The sequence below is a fragment of the Catharus ustulatus genome, chromosome Z (genome assembly GCF_009819885.2).
Source record: "Catharus ustulatus isolate bCatUst1 chromosome Z, bCatUst1.pri.v2, whole genome shotgun sequence".
NCBI lineage: Eukaryota > Metazoa > Chordata > Aves > Passeriformes > Turdidae > Catharus > Catharus ustulatus.
Window position 1 is genome coordinate 46,328,194 of NC_046262.2, and position 19,118 is coordinate 46,347,311.

Genomic DNA, 19,118 nt, shown 5'->3' on the forward strand with positions numbered 1-19,118 from the left:
TCTACAAAGAGGTAGCAGTTCAAAAGGGCAGGTTTTCAAGATTCATAGGACTGACCCCAAAACTCCAATTATCAGAGTGAAGAGGAACCAGAGGCAGTGTGTAGTTAATAGCCTTTTGCTGGAAGCTGCGCTTTTATCTTCTGTTTCAGTGTAGAACTGTGGAGTTCTGGTATCTTCAGAGACTTCCGTGAGCTACAATAATTGTAAGAGCCTAAAATGAGGGATGCAGAGATCCAGATTGGCTCTTTAAAATGCTGTTTATTATATCCAAATGATGCAGCAATTCACGGGTTATGGGTGGCCAGAGCCCAGCCCACAGCCTTTTCAGCCACAGCTGTGGGTTCGCTTGAAAGCTTCCTCTCATTCTGGTTACAATGCATTATATACTTTTCATTGTAGATCATCTTAATACGTGACAACCAATATTATCTGTAGCCTATCACAACTACTAACATTACCATATTCATGTTACTATATTCCAATCACAAAAGGTTAGTATGTTACAGTTTAAGCTAGAAGTTGTTTTTCAGTTTTCTTGAGTGGAGAATTCTGAGATTTTTTCTCTACTCGCAACATGGCATTTTTGTTTGTCTGTGAAAATCCTTTTGCTTGGTAAAAACGTCTTTTGTTTGAGGTGGATTTATCCTTTGCTCAGAGTCATAAAAGCCCCTTCCAACTCACTTGCTCTTTGCCTTCTTAGCTACCCAGTAAGACTGGCTCAGCAATTCTTTTCTTCTATATCAAAACCTGGTATCATTTCTATTCCTTCTTCGGAGTCTACATTCAAAGACCTCTCTGTTATACACACATATCTGTGAGACCTTCCTGTGAAATCCTTATCCTTCTCAACAAATAATACCATTAATAGACTAATACTAGCAAAAACATGCGCATACCTGTTGAATGCCAGATTGGACAGGGCTTTGACCAACCTGGTCTAGTGGAAGGTTCCCTGTCCATGGCAGAGAGATTGAAAGAAAATAATCTTTAAGGTCTCTTCCAGCCCAAACCATGTAATGACTCTCTGATTCTGTGCACGTCTGTTAAGGTTCTTGAGCTCCCTTCTTAGAAATACAAAGTTCAACCTGTGACCTAACACCACCTGGTCAACTAGACCATGGCACTGCAGGGATGATGGCTCCACCACCTCCCTGTGCAGACCATTCCAATGGCCCATCACTCTTTCTGTGAAGAAATACTTCCTAATGTCCAGCCTAACCCCCAACTCCAGTGCAGCTTAGGACTGCATTGTCTTGTCCTGTTGCTGGTGCCTGGGACAAAGACACTGACCCCCAGATGGCTCCACCCTCCTTTCAGGGAGTTGTGGAGAATGACAAGGGCTCTCCTTAGCCTCCTTTTCTCCAGGCTAAACACCCTAAACTCCCTCAGCTGCTACTCATAGCACATGTGCTCCAGATCCTTCACCAGCTCTGTTGCCCTTCCCTGGACACTCTCCAGCATCTCAACATCTTCCTTAATTGAGGGGCCCGAAAATGGGCACAGCACTCAAGGTATGGACTTACCAGTGCTGAGATCAGGGGAAGAATGAACTCTCTGCTCCTGCTGGCCACACTATTCCTGGCACAGACCAGGATGCCATTGTCCTTGGCCATCTGGGGACACTGCTGGCTCTTATTCAGTCTGGCACTGTCCCTTTCTGCTTGGGCACTGTCCAGCTACTCTGTCCCCAGCCTGTAATGCTGCAGGGCGTTGTGGTGGGCAAAGTGCAGGACCTCACACTGGGACTTGTTAAACCTCCTGTCATTGGGTTTGCCCATCTATCCAGCCTGAACAGGTCCCTCCCAGAGCTGTTCTACCTCCTGCAGATCAGCACTTGCTCCTATCTTGGTGTCATCTGCACATTTGCTGATGGACTCAATCCCCTGATCCAGAACATCAGTAAAGTTATCGAACAGAACTGGGCCCATCACTGATTCCTGGGACACAACCAGTGACTGGACACCAACCAGATGTGGTGCCATTCACCACCACCACTCTCTTAACGCACAGAAGGGTGCACCTGTCAGTTGTGTATCCAAGATTATAAAACTTCTTTCATTTCACTTCACAATTTAAGCAAGAACATAATTTACTTATGTGGGGTAAGTGAAGGTAAGTTTGAAACACTCAGATGCAGTATAAATTAGCTTCATAAAATATCTTTTAAAAACTCAGACTTTGTACCCATGTCTGGTAAACCAAGCTCAAAAATTGTAGAGAAAAGATTTGGTTTATGAAACAACAGTCCTCTACAAAAAACATAAGTGACCATATAATTCAAACTGTCTTGGACGGCATTTAGTTAATGACTGCCAATGTCTCTAGTCTGTAGAAGGCTACAGACTTAGTTAAAAGTAATGAGTGAATTCAACATTTGTTACATTGTCCTTCATGGACATAGATGGCCTCTGAGACTGTAACAGAAATGTAGGGAATATGACAAGGGTAAAACTGCATAATACATCCTTTCTGTATTACAGTAATTTCATGACTATAAGGTGCACCCTTTGGACTAAAATTTTGGTCCGAACCTGGAAGTGCGCCTTATAGTCCAGTGTGCCTTGTATATGCACAAAGTTCAGAAATTTGCCAACCCTGAAGTGCAAGCGCACAACAGCCCCGGGCCGAGCTGAGCCCGCCCAGCAGCGGCAGGGCAGCACTGGGCCAGGGTGAGCCAGGCAGCAGCCCGGGCACAAGGGGGAGCCCGGCGGCGACCCGGGCATAGGGGGAAAGCTGGTGGCGCTGGCCGCAGCCTGGGCACAAGGGGAAAGCCGGTGCCGGCCGCAACCCGGGCGCAAGGGGAAAGCCACCGGCGGCTGTGGTGGCCCAGCCGCGAGCCGAGCTGCGCCAGCCAACGCTGGGCGGGAGTGCTGGGGCCCGTGGCACGGGGAGGGCACCTGGGGCTGTGTTTAAAAGTTATGCCAATCTGTGAAAAATGTTTGCAAATTGAGCACCTGCCAGTAAACTCCACGATCACGCAATTCCATTACTAATTCATTACTTTGTTGCGTGCGGCTCCTCGCTGCAAAAAAAAGTGTGCCTTACAGTCCAGTGCGCCTTATACATGGACAAAGTTCAGAAATTTGCCGACTCCCGGAGGTGCGCCTTATAATCTGGTGCGCCTTATAGTCCTGAAATTGCTGTAATTCTTTCCAAATAAGCTGGATTGAACCACCTTATATGATACTTGTCATGACTCCCCTTGGAATGACCAGTTACTCCATACTAAGCAGAGATTAATAGAAAGTATGATAGCTTGGTTTTGGGTGGGATAGAGTTAATTTTCATCTTATCTGGTACAGTGCTGTTTTGCTTGAAGTATGAAAATAATGTGGATGACACACTGGTATTTCAGTCATTGCTCAGTAGTGCTTACAGTAATTCTACAATTATAAACCGCATCATTTTGACTAAAATTTTGGTCCAAACCCAAAATGTGGCTTATAATCAGGTGTGGCTTATATACGGACAAAGAATGAAAAGTTGCTGTTTTAGTTTGGAGGACAGGTGTCTGCTGAGAAAGGCAGAAGCTTCCCTTTGAATGAAAAGTTGCTGGCACCCGGAAGTGCGGCTTATACTCAGTGCGGCTTATAATCATGAAATTACTGTACCCTGTATTCAGGACTTGGCAGTTTCTTATCCTCTGCCAGCAAGGAGGTGCACAAGCAGTCATGAGAGGGCATGGCCAGGACATAGTTTTCTGGTATGAGCTACACATCTCTCATTTGTTTGCCTGGACTTGTTCCTAAAGGAGTCCTTTCTGTTACCATACCTTTGGTTTTTTGCCCTCCAAAATATAAGTAATAAAACATAATAAGTAATAAAAAGGCCAGAGACCTTGTTCCTTTCCCATTAAATAATTAGGAAATTGGATTTGAAGGAGAGGGTGTTTCAAAGAGAAAAATTGTCAACTGCCAGTCATATAAAATAATGGCAACACTGCACTGAAAACAGCGCAGAGGGCTAAAAAAACCAAACCCAGAAACAAGACTCAGATTTTTAAGAAAACCACTGAATCAATAATATTTTGGAAGGAAGGTCCCAGGATGCACTGGGAATGTGAGATAAGCAGACCACCCAACTGATGAAGTTGCCAGCTCACCTGGGCAAGTGGCTCTGCCAGTATCTGTCTGCATCATAGAAATAAAAAAAGCTGTACTAACTGAGGGCTGCAGTCTGTGTGACAGAGTATGCAGTTTTCAGTGCTGTCAGTATGAAAAGGTTTTTTAAATTTAGAAGAAAAAATTGTAACTCAAACCATATCAAAAATGGGAGAAGTTACTGTAAGTCTTCATCATATCTGAAGAGAAGCGCACCAAGGGGGTTTAGGTACAGTAATTTCACAACTATAAGGCACACCCTTTTGACTAAAATTTTGGTCGGAACCCGGAAGTGTGCCTTGTAGTCCGGACCGCCTTATATAATGTACAAAGTCGTGAAATTTGCCAATCTGGAAGTGCGAGCTGTGAGCCAAGCCACGAGGTGGGGTGGCGCCACGGGAGCACCGAGCCACAATGGGAGGCGAGAGTGAGTGGCCACGGCCGGCAGGAGCCATGCGGGGTGGGCAGGACCAGGCAGCCCCCGACCAGCAGGAGCCACACGGGGAGGGAGGGAGGGAGCAGGTGACCCTGCGCTGCCCCAAGCCGAGGGCGGCCCTGCACTGCCCCAAGCCGTGGTGGCCCCGAGCCACCCTGAACCGCAGCAACCCCTGCGGTAACCGCAACTGCCCTGAACCCCACCTCACCAGCCAGGGGCGGGCGGGAGTGCCAGGACCCGCGCACGGGGAGGACACTTGGGGCTGCGTTTAAAGGCTACACCAATCTGTGAAAAATGTTTGCAAATTGAGCACCTGCCAGTAAACTGCATGATCACGGGATTCTGTTACTAATTCATTACTTTGTTGCATGTGGCACGGGTCTTCTCTGCCAAAAAAAAGTGCGCCTGATAGTCCGGTGCACCTTATATAATGTACGAAGTTGTGAAATTTGCTGACTCCCAGAGGTGCACCTTATAATCCGGCGCACCTTATAGTCATGAAATTACTGTATTTGTCGATGACAAGCAATCACAGTCAGAAAACAGTTCTTAGATTAACAAATACTGCTGTAACAAGGATTATTTCAGATGCCTGAAAAAAAAGTAATCTCATCAACAAAAAATTTAACAGAAAAAAATGAATGAAAATATTGTGAACTAAACCATTTTAAACCCCAAAATGTAAGCTTCTGAAGTTTAATACTGTAGCTTAGTGAAAACAGGGAAGAAGCTCTTAAACAGAAGCAGGATAAATAGTCATGAAATTACTGTATTTGTCGATGACAAGCGATCACAGTCAGAAGACAGTTCTTAGATTAACAAATACTGCTGTAACAAGGATTATTTCAGATGCCTGAAAAAAGTAATCTCATCAACAAAAAATTGAACAGAAAAAAATGAATGAAAATATTGTGAACTAAACCATTTTAAACCCCAAAATGTAAGCTTCTGAAGTTTAATACTGTAGCTTAGTGAAAATAGGGAAGAAACTCTTAAACAGAAGCAGGATAAATAGAAAAACATGGAATTTGATTAATGGATACCAAGAAAAATAGGAATTATTTCAAACTTAAATGAAATAAGAATAAAAGCTGTGGAGAGTCAGGGACATGCGTGTGGAAGATATCGGGCTGTACGGTTGGAGAGGGCCCCTTTCCCTCTGCAGTCGAAGCTGGGTGCCCCCTGCTCGGCATCCGGCTGTGCCCAGCCAGACATGAGCAGAAGGAAACGATGCTGACTGCCCAAGTTATAAAAACCCCTGTAATCCTTTAATAAACGCCATTTTCTGTCCACCACATTGGTGTCCGGGAGCATATGGACCAAGTGGCCCAGGGGTAGGGCCGCCGTGCCAGGCTTGGACACCCAAGGCAACAAGTGGTGCTGAAACCCAGGACACGATTGCTGTCCAAGTTTCGGAGGTTGCCTGGACGAGGAACCAGCAGTTGCACGGCTGGACCAGTGCAGTGGGGAGGACGCTCCTGGACCAGCAAGGAGCATAGACACTATCACGAAGGTCATAAGTGAGATCCACACGCAGTGGGGTATCGATTGTAAGCTTGAGGATTTTATTCTCACGGTGCCGAGACCGATAAAGATAGGGGTTATAGATTGCCTGGTTGATATACTTCATCTGGATATATGGGAAAAGTGCACTAGAACCCTGGCTGAGGAAATGATGTCCTCAGGCTCAGGAAAAATCCTCAAATCATGGGGTAAGGTCATACAGATCTACAAAAAGCTTGGCAAGAGCAGGAGACCTGGACGGCTGCACGAAGTTGTTTATTAGCCACACCGCGGTTGGGGGTCGGGGCAGCTACACAGACTGCGGAGGAGTTTGAACCGGTTGAGCGCGTGGAGTCGCCGGAACTCCCTCCGCGAACCCCAGGGCTGGACTCACCATTGGAGGGACGGGAGCGAGTGTGGGCGTTTTGGCAGGGGCTCATGGAAGAGGCACGGAACGCTGCTATAATATCAGAGCCTGAAGCGGTTGATAAAAAGCTGCCTCCACCATATGGGTTCGAAAACGGCGCCGGACCACGTAAAGGAGGGCGGAGCGGTGACGCAGGGGGCAGAAATGCAGAAGGCTCACTGAATGGCGCAAGCGCGGGCGAGCAGGAAGGAGGGGTGGCCGCCGAGAAGGAGCTTAAGACCAATCAAAGTGCTTGTTTTAAATCATGTCCTTATAGGGCAAGAACCTCCCCCAGCAGGAGGCGGGGGGAGCCCAGGGGGAGGGAATGGCCCGACCCCCGGAAGAAGGGGCAGGGTTGGAGCCCAAGAAAAAGACTCAGTAGCCCAGAAACAACTAGCCAATCGACTTCCGGCTCGGACTCTGACTTGAGCTGGGTCGGGCGGCTGGAAAGGTGGTCAGAGGACAATTCCGACATCGACTCGGGCTTTAACAAAAAGGGAGCAATGGCACATAAGATCACTAGCTGCAACGCTCCTACGTGGGTTAAGGGAATATCAGAGAAAGATTGAACCCTGCTTACAGACTGGCGAAAAATTAGAATAGCTCGCACTGACTGGGCTCCATCAGCCACATTGGTGTTCCCAGTCAGAGTGGGAGGGGCAGGCAGAAATCAAAGAACCTACTCGCCGGTAAACCCGAAAGATGTGCAGGCAATTGTTAAAGTGGTTGCAGACAGGGGGATTAATTCTGCCATAGTTTCCACACTCATTGACAGCGTTTTTGGAGGCGATGATATGCTTCCCTTTGATGTCAAACATACTTGCAGGCTGATTTTCGGTGGGGCGGGGATGATCATTTTTAAACAAGAATGGGAGGACAATTGTGTAAAGCAGATAGCCCTAGTGACGGGGGCAGACCATCCACTGCACGGTTCCAGCATACAGCGGCTAATGGACACAGACCCAACTATGCTTTGTATCAAAAGCCAAAAGTGGACCAATTTCAGAAGGCAACAGCACAGAAGGACGTTCAAAACATCCAAGAAAAGAGCACAAGCTATCCTGCTGATATTACATAGCCAGAAGTAACTCCAGCTCCATCTGACCCAGTGTCCATGGAGACAGGAAAATTTCTCCTTGGGAAAGAAACACTTAAATACTAACCTTTCATTAAGCTATGAAGGAGAAAAATACAAAGATATAAAGAGAGAATGTTCGCAACCAAGTATCATTTCCAAACAACCCCAATCACACAAAAAACCACCATCTCAAGGAAGATGTGGGACTCAAACACCTACACAAATTAGAATGTAGACAAAACCCTTAAAGGATATCCACCCAGTAAAAATAAAAAACAGAAAACTTAAGGACACTAATCCAAGCTATGTTTGCCCTCAGGAAAGTTCAACAACTGCTTTACCCATCTCAAAACTGAATGTGTCAAAACCTATATATTTTGCAAAGCTTACTAAGTTAATATTTCCCTTGTTAACTTGTTCTCTTGTAGTTGCTAAAAACATATTTTGTCAATGCAGCAAATACATGTTAATGTCTCTTAAGAATGTTGAAGTTGGCACCACAATGTCTGTTAATGTTGTTATATACATTGCACTAGCATTATATATTATTAGCCATCCAGAAAAACTTTAAGATGTTACTTCCTTTAACATTATAAGTTTAATGAGTCAAAATCATGTGAATTAGTTTAGTAGAAAATATTTCATTGTCAAATTAAAATTGCGTAGTTTTTTATCACTTTTCAAAATTGAGTAAAAGTTTAGTTTAAAAATATAATAGAAATATATTTTGCCTAGTCTAATGTTCCAGCCCTGGCCAGGTTGGAATATTCGCTAAGCAAAAGAATGTTTACTATCAAAACCTTCTCAGTCTATTTCAATTGTGACCAGGTTGGAACTGACTGACAAAGGGAGAAAATTGTAGAATTCAGATATTTCTGAGTTAAAATTGAAAATAGGTAATCTGGACTGGTTGATTTAGCCTTGCAAAAGCTAAAATCTTTTCCTTTGAGATAAACATGAAGAATCTTATCCAGAGAAGATTCTTCTAAGTTATCATGTAAAAGGAAAATTCTTGAACAATATTAAACACTAAAGTAGAATTGTAAAATGTCAACAATTATAATTTTCACCAAACTAGGGTAACTCAAAATGCATGTTTTCCTCTGTTGTAATTTCAAAAGCAAAACAAAAAAAAACCACCAAAAAACAAACAAATAAACAAACAAAAAAAACCAGGGGGAGAGAAGGGCAGGAAACTTGCCCAGAGACACTGGGCTACCCGAGCACTAGAGAAAGACCCACTGGTTATATTCAAAAATGAACTAAGGGAGTGGGAACAAGGTTGGAGACTAGTGCTCACGGGGAGGGGGTATGCGGCTGTAAAAAAGATGGGGACATAATATGGTGTCCACTCAAATCTATCAAACCAGACCTTCAGAGTGGAACTAATGAGAGTTGTGAGATTCTATTTGCAGGACCAGACCATCAGACGCACCCGCAACTCACACACCCAACTATCCAAGGAGAGAGAGAAGCCATCAAGCAGCCCGGCACCGCCCAAGATGCCAGCGAACCCAAAGGAGAAAGAAGCTCAACCAGGATGGTTCGAGCCGTCGTTCAGTCGGTCCCCATGGCTCACCACCCTAATTTCTACCCTAATAGGCCCACTCACCATAATCTTACTAACACTAATCTTCAGGCCTTGCATATTAAACAAATTGGTGTAGTTCGTTAAGAAGCGTTTAGAAAAAGTTAACATTATGTTTGTCAAACGCCAACAATTACTTTGAGGCGTGCCTGTTACTAACATGTTTACAATTTTTATACTAATTCTACTAACCTTTGTAACCTTATAACATCCACATTTTATATGTTTTTTACTAATCATGAAGAAGGGGGGAAATGTGGAGAGTCAGGGACATGCGTGCGGAAGATATCGGGCTGTACGGTTGGAGAGGGCCCCTTTCCCTCTGCAGTCGAAGCTGGGTGCCCCCTGCTCAGCATCCAGCCAGACGTGAGCAGAAGGAAACGATGCTGACTGCCCAAATTATAAAAACCCCTGTAACCCTTTAATAAACGCCATTTGCTGTCCACCACATTGGTGTCCGGGAGCATATGGACGAGTGGCCCGGGGGTGGGGCCGCCATGCCAGACTTGGACCAGGTCACCACGCCGAGAAGGCAACAAAGCATAAAAAGGGAAAGCTGCAATTGGCACTATTTCTTTATTCACTTTCTGCAATGTGCTTTATGATGTGTTCTTTTTTGTCCTAGATCTTACTTGTTTCAATTTATTTATATTTTTTGTCGTTTTAAAAACTACCCAAAGTACTTCGATCAGCATGAAGATGCTGAAAAAAAGTGAGATAGGATGAGAAATTTGGAATGCAAAATATTCCATGTCTTTTTCTTTTTAATACATTTTTTTTTCTTTTATCACCCATTCACAATAAAACGTTATCTACTCCAGATAACACAGTAAAGGTGGGCAGGATTTTTTAAGCAGTTGATAGATGATTGTAGCATGTCTGATTTTAATAGCCATCCTGCAATGCAATTTTTGTAAGCAGTTGTTAGGATCTCCTGTGCTCATAGAGTCTTCAGTGTTCATGTCTCTCAGTGCTCATAGAACACCACAGCCCTTTCTGCAGAAGTCCCAGCCTTTCTACTTTCAGTATCTGGCACTGTGAGTTATTAACACTGTTAGTTCTCAGTCACAGCACTGCTGGTTAAGGGCATGCTAACCCTGGCAAACAGTTCATAACAGGGCTGTCTGAGTGTACTGAGACTGATCACTTTTGTTTGCATGGGTTGGATTTACATTTGCAATAAATGTGGTCTATTTATTCCACTTGAGCTTTGCTTTGCATCCTGAAATTGAAGGATGTGATCCAGTTTAGGAATAATTTTCTTTGACAAAAGGATGCAAAGGGTATCAGACTGGAGAAGAATCATATCGAAAACTGCATTGTCATTTTGCTGTGTCCTGCAGAACATCCCATGTCACCTACTTCATGAATCAAACAAACAAAAACACAAAAAACAAAACCAAAAGAAACAAACAAAAAAAAAAAAGAGAACAAAACAAACAAACAAAAAAACCACAACAACCAAAAAAAAAAAACAAACCAAAAAATAAACCCAAAACCCTCCAAAGTCCCTTCTGAATCTAAGCTCAAAAGACAGTATGAGAAAAAATAATTCTCTTTAGAATTGCTTTTGCAGTTCCTTTCCATTTGCTCTTTTGGCTTGGCATGGATGGAATAGGCATTTTGCATACAATTTATACTGCATAAATACAGAGAATGCATTTCATTAAAAATAAAAATATGTTTGTTTTCCTGATAATGTTTTACCTTTTCCAAAATTCTTTTCACAATAATTGAACTATAGACTTTAGAGAAAAAAGTGAAATACTGAAAACTCATTCAAAAACAGCACTGTTGTTCAGTGCTCTGCAGGGCTGGAAAGCCTCTCTTTTGGCATTTAAGATTTCTTAATTCAAAATTCTTACTTAACTTGTTGTTTATACCCTGAATCTGTTTCTTACATTTTATTTCTGGATAATTTATTTTGGTTCCTGCTTGTGCCAGAAGTATGATATATAAATACTCCTAAATTCATCTTCAGCAGTTTTTGCTGAAAGTTGAACACACATAAATCTGTTGTGACATTCATTCTTATGCTTCATTATATGTTCTCAAGAGTTTTTACAGTCTTTTATGTCTTTGTTTTTCATTAATGCTTTTGCATTTGTTGTAAACATTAAATATATTTCAAGTTACCACTCATAATTCTTTGGTCCTGTATATAGTTATTAAAAAAATGCCAGACTAGATATGAAAAGTTTTGGTGCAATGAAACAAAAATTTAAAGCAACATTCATGACAGAACTTTATGGTCTGTGTTCTGCTATTTACTCTGTAGATATATGGGTTTGTGATGCAAACCTTGCAAAGTTATTTCACTGCTCTTATATGTGCAAACAATTTAATTGTACTTTGAATTTTGAAATATTTAACCTCAATATAACATTACATGATTTATTTTTGCAAGAATGTACTCAACTTACCTATAATTTTTCCATTCTAAACTATCAATCCCTCAACTCCACAAATGATTTTGAATAAATTATGCATTTTACAGCAGATGATTGCTTTGGTTATTATATAACTTTGAAAAAAAATTTACAACTTCCATCTAAACATTTGTGTACACTGAAAATGGAAAAGCAAATACATGTGCCTTTTCTCTTATGTAGTTAAGGGACACATTTTGTTGGAGGTGCACCTTACAGTGGAATTATCTGTATGGCTGATACCAAAGTCCAGTGGAGATACAGTCAGTAATTATACAGACCTTACACAACTCTTGGAAATAAAGAACAGACTGCCATGTTCTGGTTAAAGGAGGCCAGATAACTAACATTACATATTTGCATTGCATGAATGCAAAAAATTCTCAGTTTCTTCATTCATGAAGTGGAAACGCATGGGTGAAATTTGGGAGCCTTAACTGAAATTTATTATTGTTTGATGAGACCTAATCCCTCTGCTTCTGAAAAAAAAGTCTTCACAGCACTTGTTTGGCCCTCAGTTTCCTGAAATTAATCCATACCTGCAGGTAGGATTCATGCCAACAGAATTTCATTCCCAAAGCCACATCTGGCTTTCCACAGAAAGTTATCTGCCTGCTAGTCATGTACCAGACAAAAACCACCTGCCATTTCAACCTCTTATTTCCCCAATGTTTGTCCATTATCTAGAGGAAAAAGCATAATCTTAATCTGCATAATAAAATCCATTTAAAACATGTTAATTATATGGAGCATGCATATATTTATACATACACAAAGTGTCCTGTACATTAGCAAACAACTCTTTTAAAGATAAAATTTCTAAATTTTACAGACAGGTGAAAATCCAAGTGAAAACAACTACTGCATTTCTTGAATGATAAACTTGCAGGTGATTGGTCTCAATTTTACATTTATTGAATTATTGGTTCTCTAAGACCCTGTATCAAGTTTGAGAAGGTATAGGCTTTACTGATAAGTATTTAGATATTTGTAGGTTGTGAAAACAAATGTGCTATGGATTTCCAAGGGTAAATTTAAAGTTCAGATAAATTAAAGAAAATAAAACTTGAGGCAAAATGCATTAGTTTAAGTCAAAAATATAACTCTAGCAGCACAGCTCCCACTATATCAAATAACAAAGGTAGCTTAGAACAATGCAAGAACACAGATTCATGTGGAACATTAAGAGAAGTGTTCAAATCCTAAACCTGAAATTATTATCTGTGTAGGACCCACACAACTTTAGATCTGTATAACAATCAAGAAGATAAAATATTTGCCCATGTATAACTGAGTGGCAACAGTACTCACATTGTAAATTACAGCAATATTAATAAATCAGTAAGTTTGTCTAGGATGCCAGAAAGGCAGTATCGGGTGGAAAAAAAAAAGTCAAGCTGATCCATGAAAAACCATGTGTCTCTATTTCTTTATGGATACCAAAAATAGTAAAAAATTATTTACCTTTTATCTCAAAACCACAGATTATGGGACAAAAATGATAAAATTATTGGATATTAGGCAATCACAAATTTAGCAAAGTTACTTATATAATTGTATTCCATTAAGCTAGGGACAGAATATACATAACCATTTCATTAACAGGTACCGTAAAGAACATTCATGGGTGAATTGCTAATCATTCATCAGGTGTTTTCTAATGACTGAGTGCTTGTTTTACAAAAGTAATTTTAATGCTTGTATTTACTGGGAGAGCTGAAAAGACACTATTTTTCTGAATGGTTGCCCTAAAGGTGCTGTTGCAGCAAACTTCCATCATCAATGCATTTTCATACCTATGTTTGGCATGGCAGACACGTATTGTTTGACATAGTGACTGGAAAAAATCAAACCTGTTGAATATGATCATGATTGTGAGGTTCTTTGCCTTATTTCCAGAGGGAGTATGAATGTAACTCAGGGCAGTGTAGACAAGGAGGCTATTGTCAGTTGGAGCTTGGATCAATTACTGCAGAAACTCTATAATCATGATGGAGGCACCAGCCCTGGAGGGACTGAAAAGATGTGCAGATGTGGCTTGGCAGGGCTAGATTAATGGTTAGACTTGGTGTTTGTAAAGGGAAAGACAGAACTGTCCTACTGTTACCCAGTGGGTTACTGCTGAATTCATGCATCAGGGAGAAAACAGTGAATGGGACAGAAACCTCTTATTTTGTTCCAGCTTTGGCTGTTTGTTTGTTGGGGTGTTTGGTTTGGTTTGGTTTGGTTTGGTTTGGTTTGGTTTTTCCCGTGTTACTGTTTAAAGATTACAAGGTATGTGAAGGTCAACAGCTCACTTGAAACAACTCCATGTATTGACATTCACATGTAAGAGTAAGTGAGGGCTTTTGTTCTGGATTAGATTATTTCACCTGCAAAATGTGTTTTATTCCAAACAATAGTTCCCCAGAAGAGGTGGTTTTTCACAAAAGGTGTTTCAGTCAGTTTTACCACATAGGTAGAAAATGCATAATGAGCTATTTTAAAGCGAACACACTTACTTCAGTAGGACATATTGAATTGTATCTTCTCAGATATGCTTGCAACTACTAACAGGTGAAGGTGTCATGGATATAATGGTCTTCATCCAGTCGTGAAATTTGTACCAGCCATGATTTCAGTGACTTCTTGTCAGTTTAGGGATAGCTGTCTATTAAATTTAGATATACAACCTTAATTCAGAAGAGTGCTTTACTTTAATATTTGGTAGTTGCCAGCTCTTCCTGAGACACTTGTTATAGAATCACTTTCTTCAGGAAAAAGAAATTGCTTGGATTTTTTTATTTATTTTTACTTCTTTGCACGAGTCCTTAGATTTTGGTGTTTTTATGTCAGCACCCTATTGTTTCACTTGCTGCAATGATTGGTAACAGTCTATTCTCAAGTGACGCTACTTAAGAGAAATAATCTGGTTCCTCTATCATTTTACTGATGGGTATTACAAGCCCTTTAGCCCCACCTGCTCAAGACCTAGCATGCTTTTCTTGTACTGCCTTCCTGGGAATGTCAGTTAGTTTAGTCTGCGCTTCAAGTGCTGGAGTCCAAAGGTAAAGGATAAAGCAAACTCACCTTTTCTCATTACACCCAGAATAGTTTTAGAGATTCTGCTTCCATTCATAACACTGTTTATAATATGGAAAATGACTACAGAAAAGTGGCTTTCCTCCATTGAGAACCTCCTCAAGGGCTATCTAGTACTTAGAAGTCTCCCTGTTGCCATCAAGTTATTATCTTGTTTCATGTCTAATTGAGCAATGTATCTAATCCCTCCGTCTTTAAACTGTTGCCTTGGGAGTGTGAGTAGTGTTTGTCCCTAGAAATGATTGCACATATTTTTAGGGAGCTCCATAAAATAATATAAAATGTATCAGCATATAATTGATATTTTACTGTGTACATAGGACTCACTAGAACCTTATGAAGACCTCCCAGCTGAGAGGCAAATAGAATATTTCTACCAGCAGAAGCTAAATGGAAGAAACTAGCCTCATGCCTACCATGCACTGCTGTGATGATGTAGAGGTGAATTAGAGAACATCCATTTACCATCATGCATATTTCCTAAGCAAATAGCATAGATACACATCAAATTCCCTCTCCTAGAAAACAGCATGGCCTATGGGAGTCTGTCAGGACAGTAGTCACTAGAAAACAGGGCTGTGTCTAAATTTTAATCTATTCCCAAAATATCCCTTTCTCCTCTCTTTTTGAGTTTCATTATTATTAATGCAATTTCAGTTTTGCCCTGCTTCCAATTTTATTAATTACCTTTCCAAAGATGAAAGATGTTAAGATTTGGAGTGTTCTGAAATGGACATTAAACAACCTAATTAGAGATATTCCTTGCCACAAAGTCTCCTATCGAAGCCTGTTTTGTAAAAGGAGCTAAGAGTATTAGATTGTTAAATGATAATTAGATGCGAGCATTAATGGTAATATATAGCTAACCTAGTTTGTGCTATCTGATCCAATTAATTTCTATAAATGCAATAACTTCCTTTTGAGTTAATTCAGTTAAGCCAGTGAGGCCAGCTCTTGGCCACTCAGAAAGATCTGTTGTATACAACAGACTTTAGTTCTTATTTTTGACCAGCTTTTCAGGAGGAATTAATAGGATCATACGGTCATGAAACTTTGGGCTCACACTGTAGCAAACAAATCTGACTCCTGTTGCTTTCACTTATTTAGGCTAAACATATATGTGAGACATTACTGGATCAATAAGTAGTGTCAAAGACCCAGAATATCACATTATTCTTAAAAATTAATTTAATCTTAAATCAATTTTAGAATCAGCAAAACTTCTAAAAGAATATAGAACTATTTTTTAATGAAGAAACGCCAAAGAAGCAATCTTACAGTTGTAAAAATATTCCTAATTTTACACCAAGCATTTGTGGAATACATCTGCGCAATGGAAAAATGGTCAACTCTTTCAGTTTTGAGTTAAGTGTTTAGCTTTAAAGCAAGCAGTCTTGGTAGATTAATGGCATGTTACTTAGCAATCTTGGTTGTATAATTCTTATTATTACTATAATTTTATTGAACAAATATGAATGTTCAGCATTAAGTAATATTGCCAAAATTATGTCTCTTTTATACCCTAAAGGTTATTTGGAATGGTTACATTGCCAGCAAAACCAAGCCCTGATATTTCCCAGTAAGGATTTTGGGTCAAGTACAATTTGAAATACATATTTGCTTGCACTCACCCTAAAATATGCATGTATAGGTTTAGATAGGAAAAACATCCAAATAAAATACTATGCAAAGGTTCAGCCTTTTATGTTGTTGTGTTCTTATGCATGTTAATCATTGGCCAGTCATAAGCAGGCTTCCCCAACACTCTGTATTGGAGACCATCCTGTTTAATATCTTTATCAATTACTTGGACCAACGACTGGAGGCCATCCTCAGTCAGCTGGCAGATGATACCAATTTGAGCCAGAGTGTTGACCTGTTGGAGAGCTGGAAGGCTTTACGAGGGATGTGGACAAGCTATATCAGTGGGTTTAGGCCTGTGGAATGAGGATCAACATCCTGTACTTAGGTCACAAGTACAACACAACCCAAATCAATGCCACAGGTGTGAGGCAGAGTGAGTGGAAAGCGGCCCAGGAGAAAAGTTGCTGGTCCAACCAGCTGAACGTGAGCAAGAGTCTGCCCAGCAAGGTGAGAAGGCCAATGGTATCTTGGCCTTTATCAGAAATAGTGTGGCCAACAGGACCACAAGTGACTGTATTCCCACTTAAGTGTGAGGGTTTTTTTTTCTCAATTAGCTTATTCACTTGCAAAGTGTATCCTCTTCAGAGCAGAAGGGGAGCATTTTCACAAGAAGTATTTCAACCAGTTTTACCACATAGGCACTTTATATAACTATACAAAAAGTTAGTTATGTAATACAGATTTTGATAAAATAGTAGAGAATATTCTGGACTTTAGTTTCCATGTATACTGACACATTATTTGTATGGCTTGGACTATGTGTGCCTCATTTGTCAGAATACCAAACCTGCTGTGATGGAAGATCTCTGTAGACATGTTTTAAATCTAAAGTCGACGACTAATCTTCAAAGGTGATATACAAAGCAAAGGTAAATGGTTTTTACACTTCATCACTTCCTTTATGATCTGAAATTACTACATTGGCAATAGAGGAAAATGTCTACTTTGTTCTTTAATTAATATTTTGAGCATTTTGTAAGCTCCAGTGCCTCACAGCCCTTTTGCGTTGCAGTGCTGTAACAAGATCTTTGGAGATTTGTAAGATGCAATTGTCCACATTTAAATTTTAAATGGTCTCATGCTTTATATAAAAAGAAAAAAGAGCAATTAAGAGGAGAAAAACCTGCATTTCAGATAAGACTCTAAATAGCATTAGTAATATGATTACCCATGATGCTGCTGAAGCCTTTAGGGAAAAAAGCATGACTTCATTCTATTGAAGTTATGTCTAAGTTATGTCCATAATAGCATCTGTGTGAAGATGTGCTGAGAACATGAATAACTGTACTCAGATTGCACCCTTAGCAAGATCCTGCCAGAGTCCTTCATGAGGCAGAAAAAAGTAGTTCCATTGGACTTCTAATGAAAGAAACCTACAGAAGAATTATGGATTTTTTTTTGCAGAGCTGAAGAGATACTAACCATACCTTATGTATAAAAAATGTTGATAGTTTTAACTAGTCTGTAAGAAAAATATTTAGTATTCAGAAAAATATTTAATATTCAGAAACTTTTGAATATCAAACCAGGGTTACTTTGAATATGAAATTTTGCTACATTTATCAAAACATAAATATTAAATTATTTTTTATTTTCTCAGTTCACTGTTAAGATAATTGTCCAAGCACTGATTGCAAATAATTCTTTTAAATAAAAAGATGCTTCTCAAAACTTCTAAAATGTCTTTATAATGTGCTTTTTCTGCCCTAAAATACATGGGATGCTAAATAAGGATTTGTGAGGGCAGTAATGTTGATGCATTTTTGATTGGGAATAATGGCCAAGCAGACTCATGCTGGAGCAGCTCAAAAAGGACTGTAGGTGTATGCTCTATACCTGTTTCTTTCATGTATTTTGGGAGATTTAATAACCAACCACCAAAGGGGAAACAAGGTCCTTGAGGGACTTGAACTGGGAGTAGGCTGACTCCAACCCAAAGTGGTGGCTGGAAACCAGGAGCATTTGCTTAGCCTGTGTCTAAAATTGCATTATTTTCAGAGGGAGTTTTATATTTTGAAACAATTCCTACTTTGTCATTCAGGTTTATGCCTCTGCAGTACTGAGATACAATCTCCTTGTTTTGTGACACTGACATTTTTCTGTTCCTCACCTTATGTATGTGTGAACAATTGCTTCCTGGATGGGGTGACCAGACAATAACAGGAGAATTCTTCAGTTTAGAACTACAACTCAGGATACATATTTCTGAGCTTTCTAGTCCTGTGATTTATGACATTAAGTTAATCTTGTTGAATCCAGAAGAAAGGTGCTACCCGAAATCTGTCAAGGTAATTGCTCTTCTTTATCCTCTGGGATTGGAGTCCTTGGTGTCAAATAAACATTTTTTAAGTGTTCCACCATAATGTCCTCCTCATCTTCAAGATCTGCATCTTCTTTCATTTCCCACCTGAAAGAAAAACATTTCATTAATTTTAATGTGTTTAAACTAATCTTTAGAACAAGTAAAAAAATACAGAACTTGTTTTTATCAATGCATTGCCCTCCCCAGCCATGCTTATACCAGTTGAGATTACTGAATCACAGAAAAAACAACCCCCAAAAGCCTTGCCACACAGAATTTGGCATGGGCATGAGGCAATTGACACAAATTGTCAAAGCTACTACAAAATCTTACTTATATTTACTGCATCAGTACATTTTTTTCCCATTTTATGTGTCGCACACACATTAGTAGAGGTGGAAACCTTGTAAAACTTTCAGAGAAAAAGTGGAAGAGCTAACACACATTTTGGAAGTTAAGCAGATGCTCTCAATACTCTCTAAGTTTGCAGTGAGATGTCACCACATGAAATCCAACCCAAATATTCAATGTGAGTTGTCATAATTCTCTGG

The 19,118-nt window shown here is 40.2% G+C and overlaps 1 protein-coding gene and 1 long non-coding RNA gene across 12 annotated transcripts in view; one reads left to right on the forward strand and one right to left on the reverse strand.

The window, feature by feature from the left end:
- Positions 1-605: 605 nt before the first annotated feature.
- Positions 606-9,559, forward strand: LOC122149484. The gene is made up of 2 exons (XR_006163156.1): positions 606-2,112; positions 8,939-9,559. It is a non-coding gene; the product is annotated as an uncharacterized LOC122149484 (long non-coding RNA).
- A 6,283-nt stretch (positions 9,560-15,842) lies between these two features.
- KIAA0825 (KIAA0825 ortholog) overlaps positions 15,843-19,118 on the reverse strand; it is a 276,964-nt gene continuing 273,688 nt past the window's right edge. For 10 of the 11 annotated variants that reach the window (XM_033084906.2, XM_033084907.2, XM_033084908.2 and 7 more), the window contains one exon: positions 15,843-18,672. In XM_033084906.2, coding sequence (XP_032940797.1) covers positions 18,549-18,672 — 124 coding nt within the window. In that variant the 3' untranslated portion in view covers positions 15,843-18,548. The remainder of the gene's footprint in view (positions 18,673-19,118) is intronic. The other variant, XM_033084904.2, reaches the window with a different exon arrangement.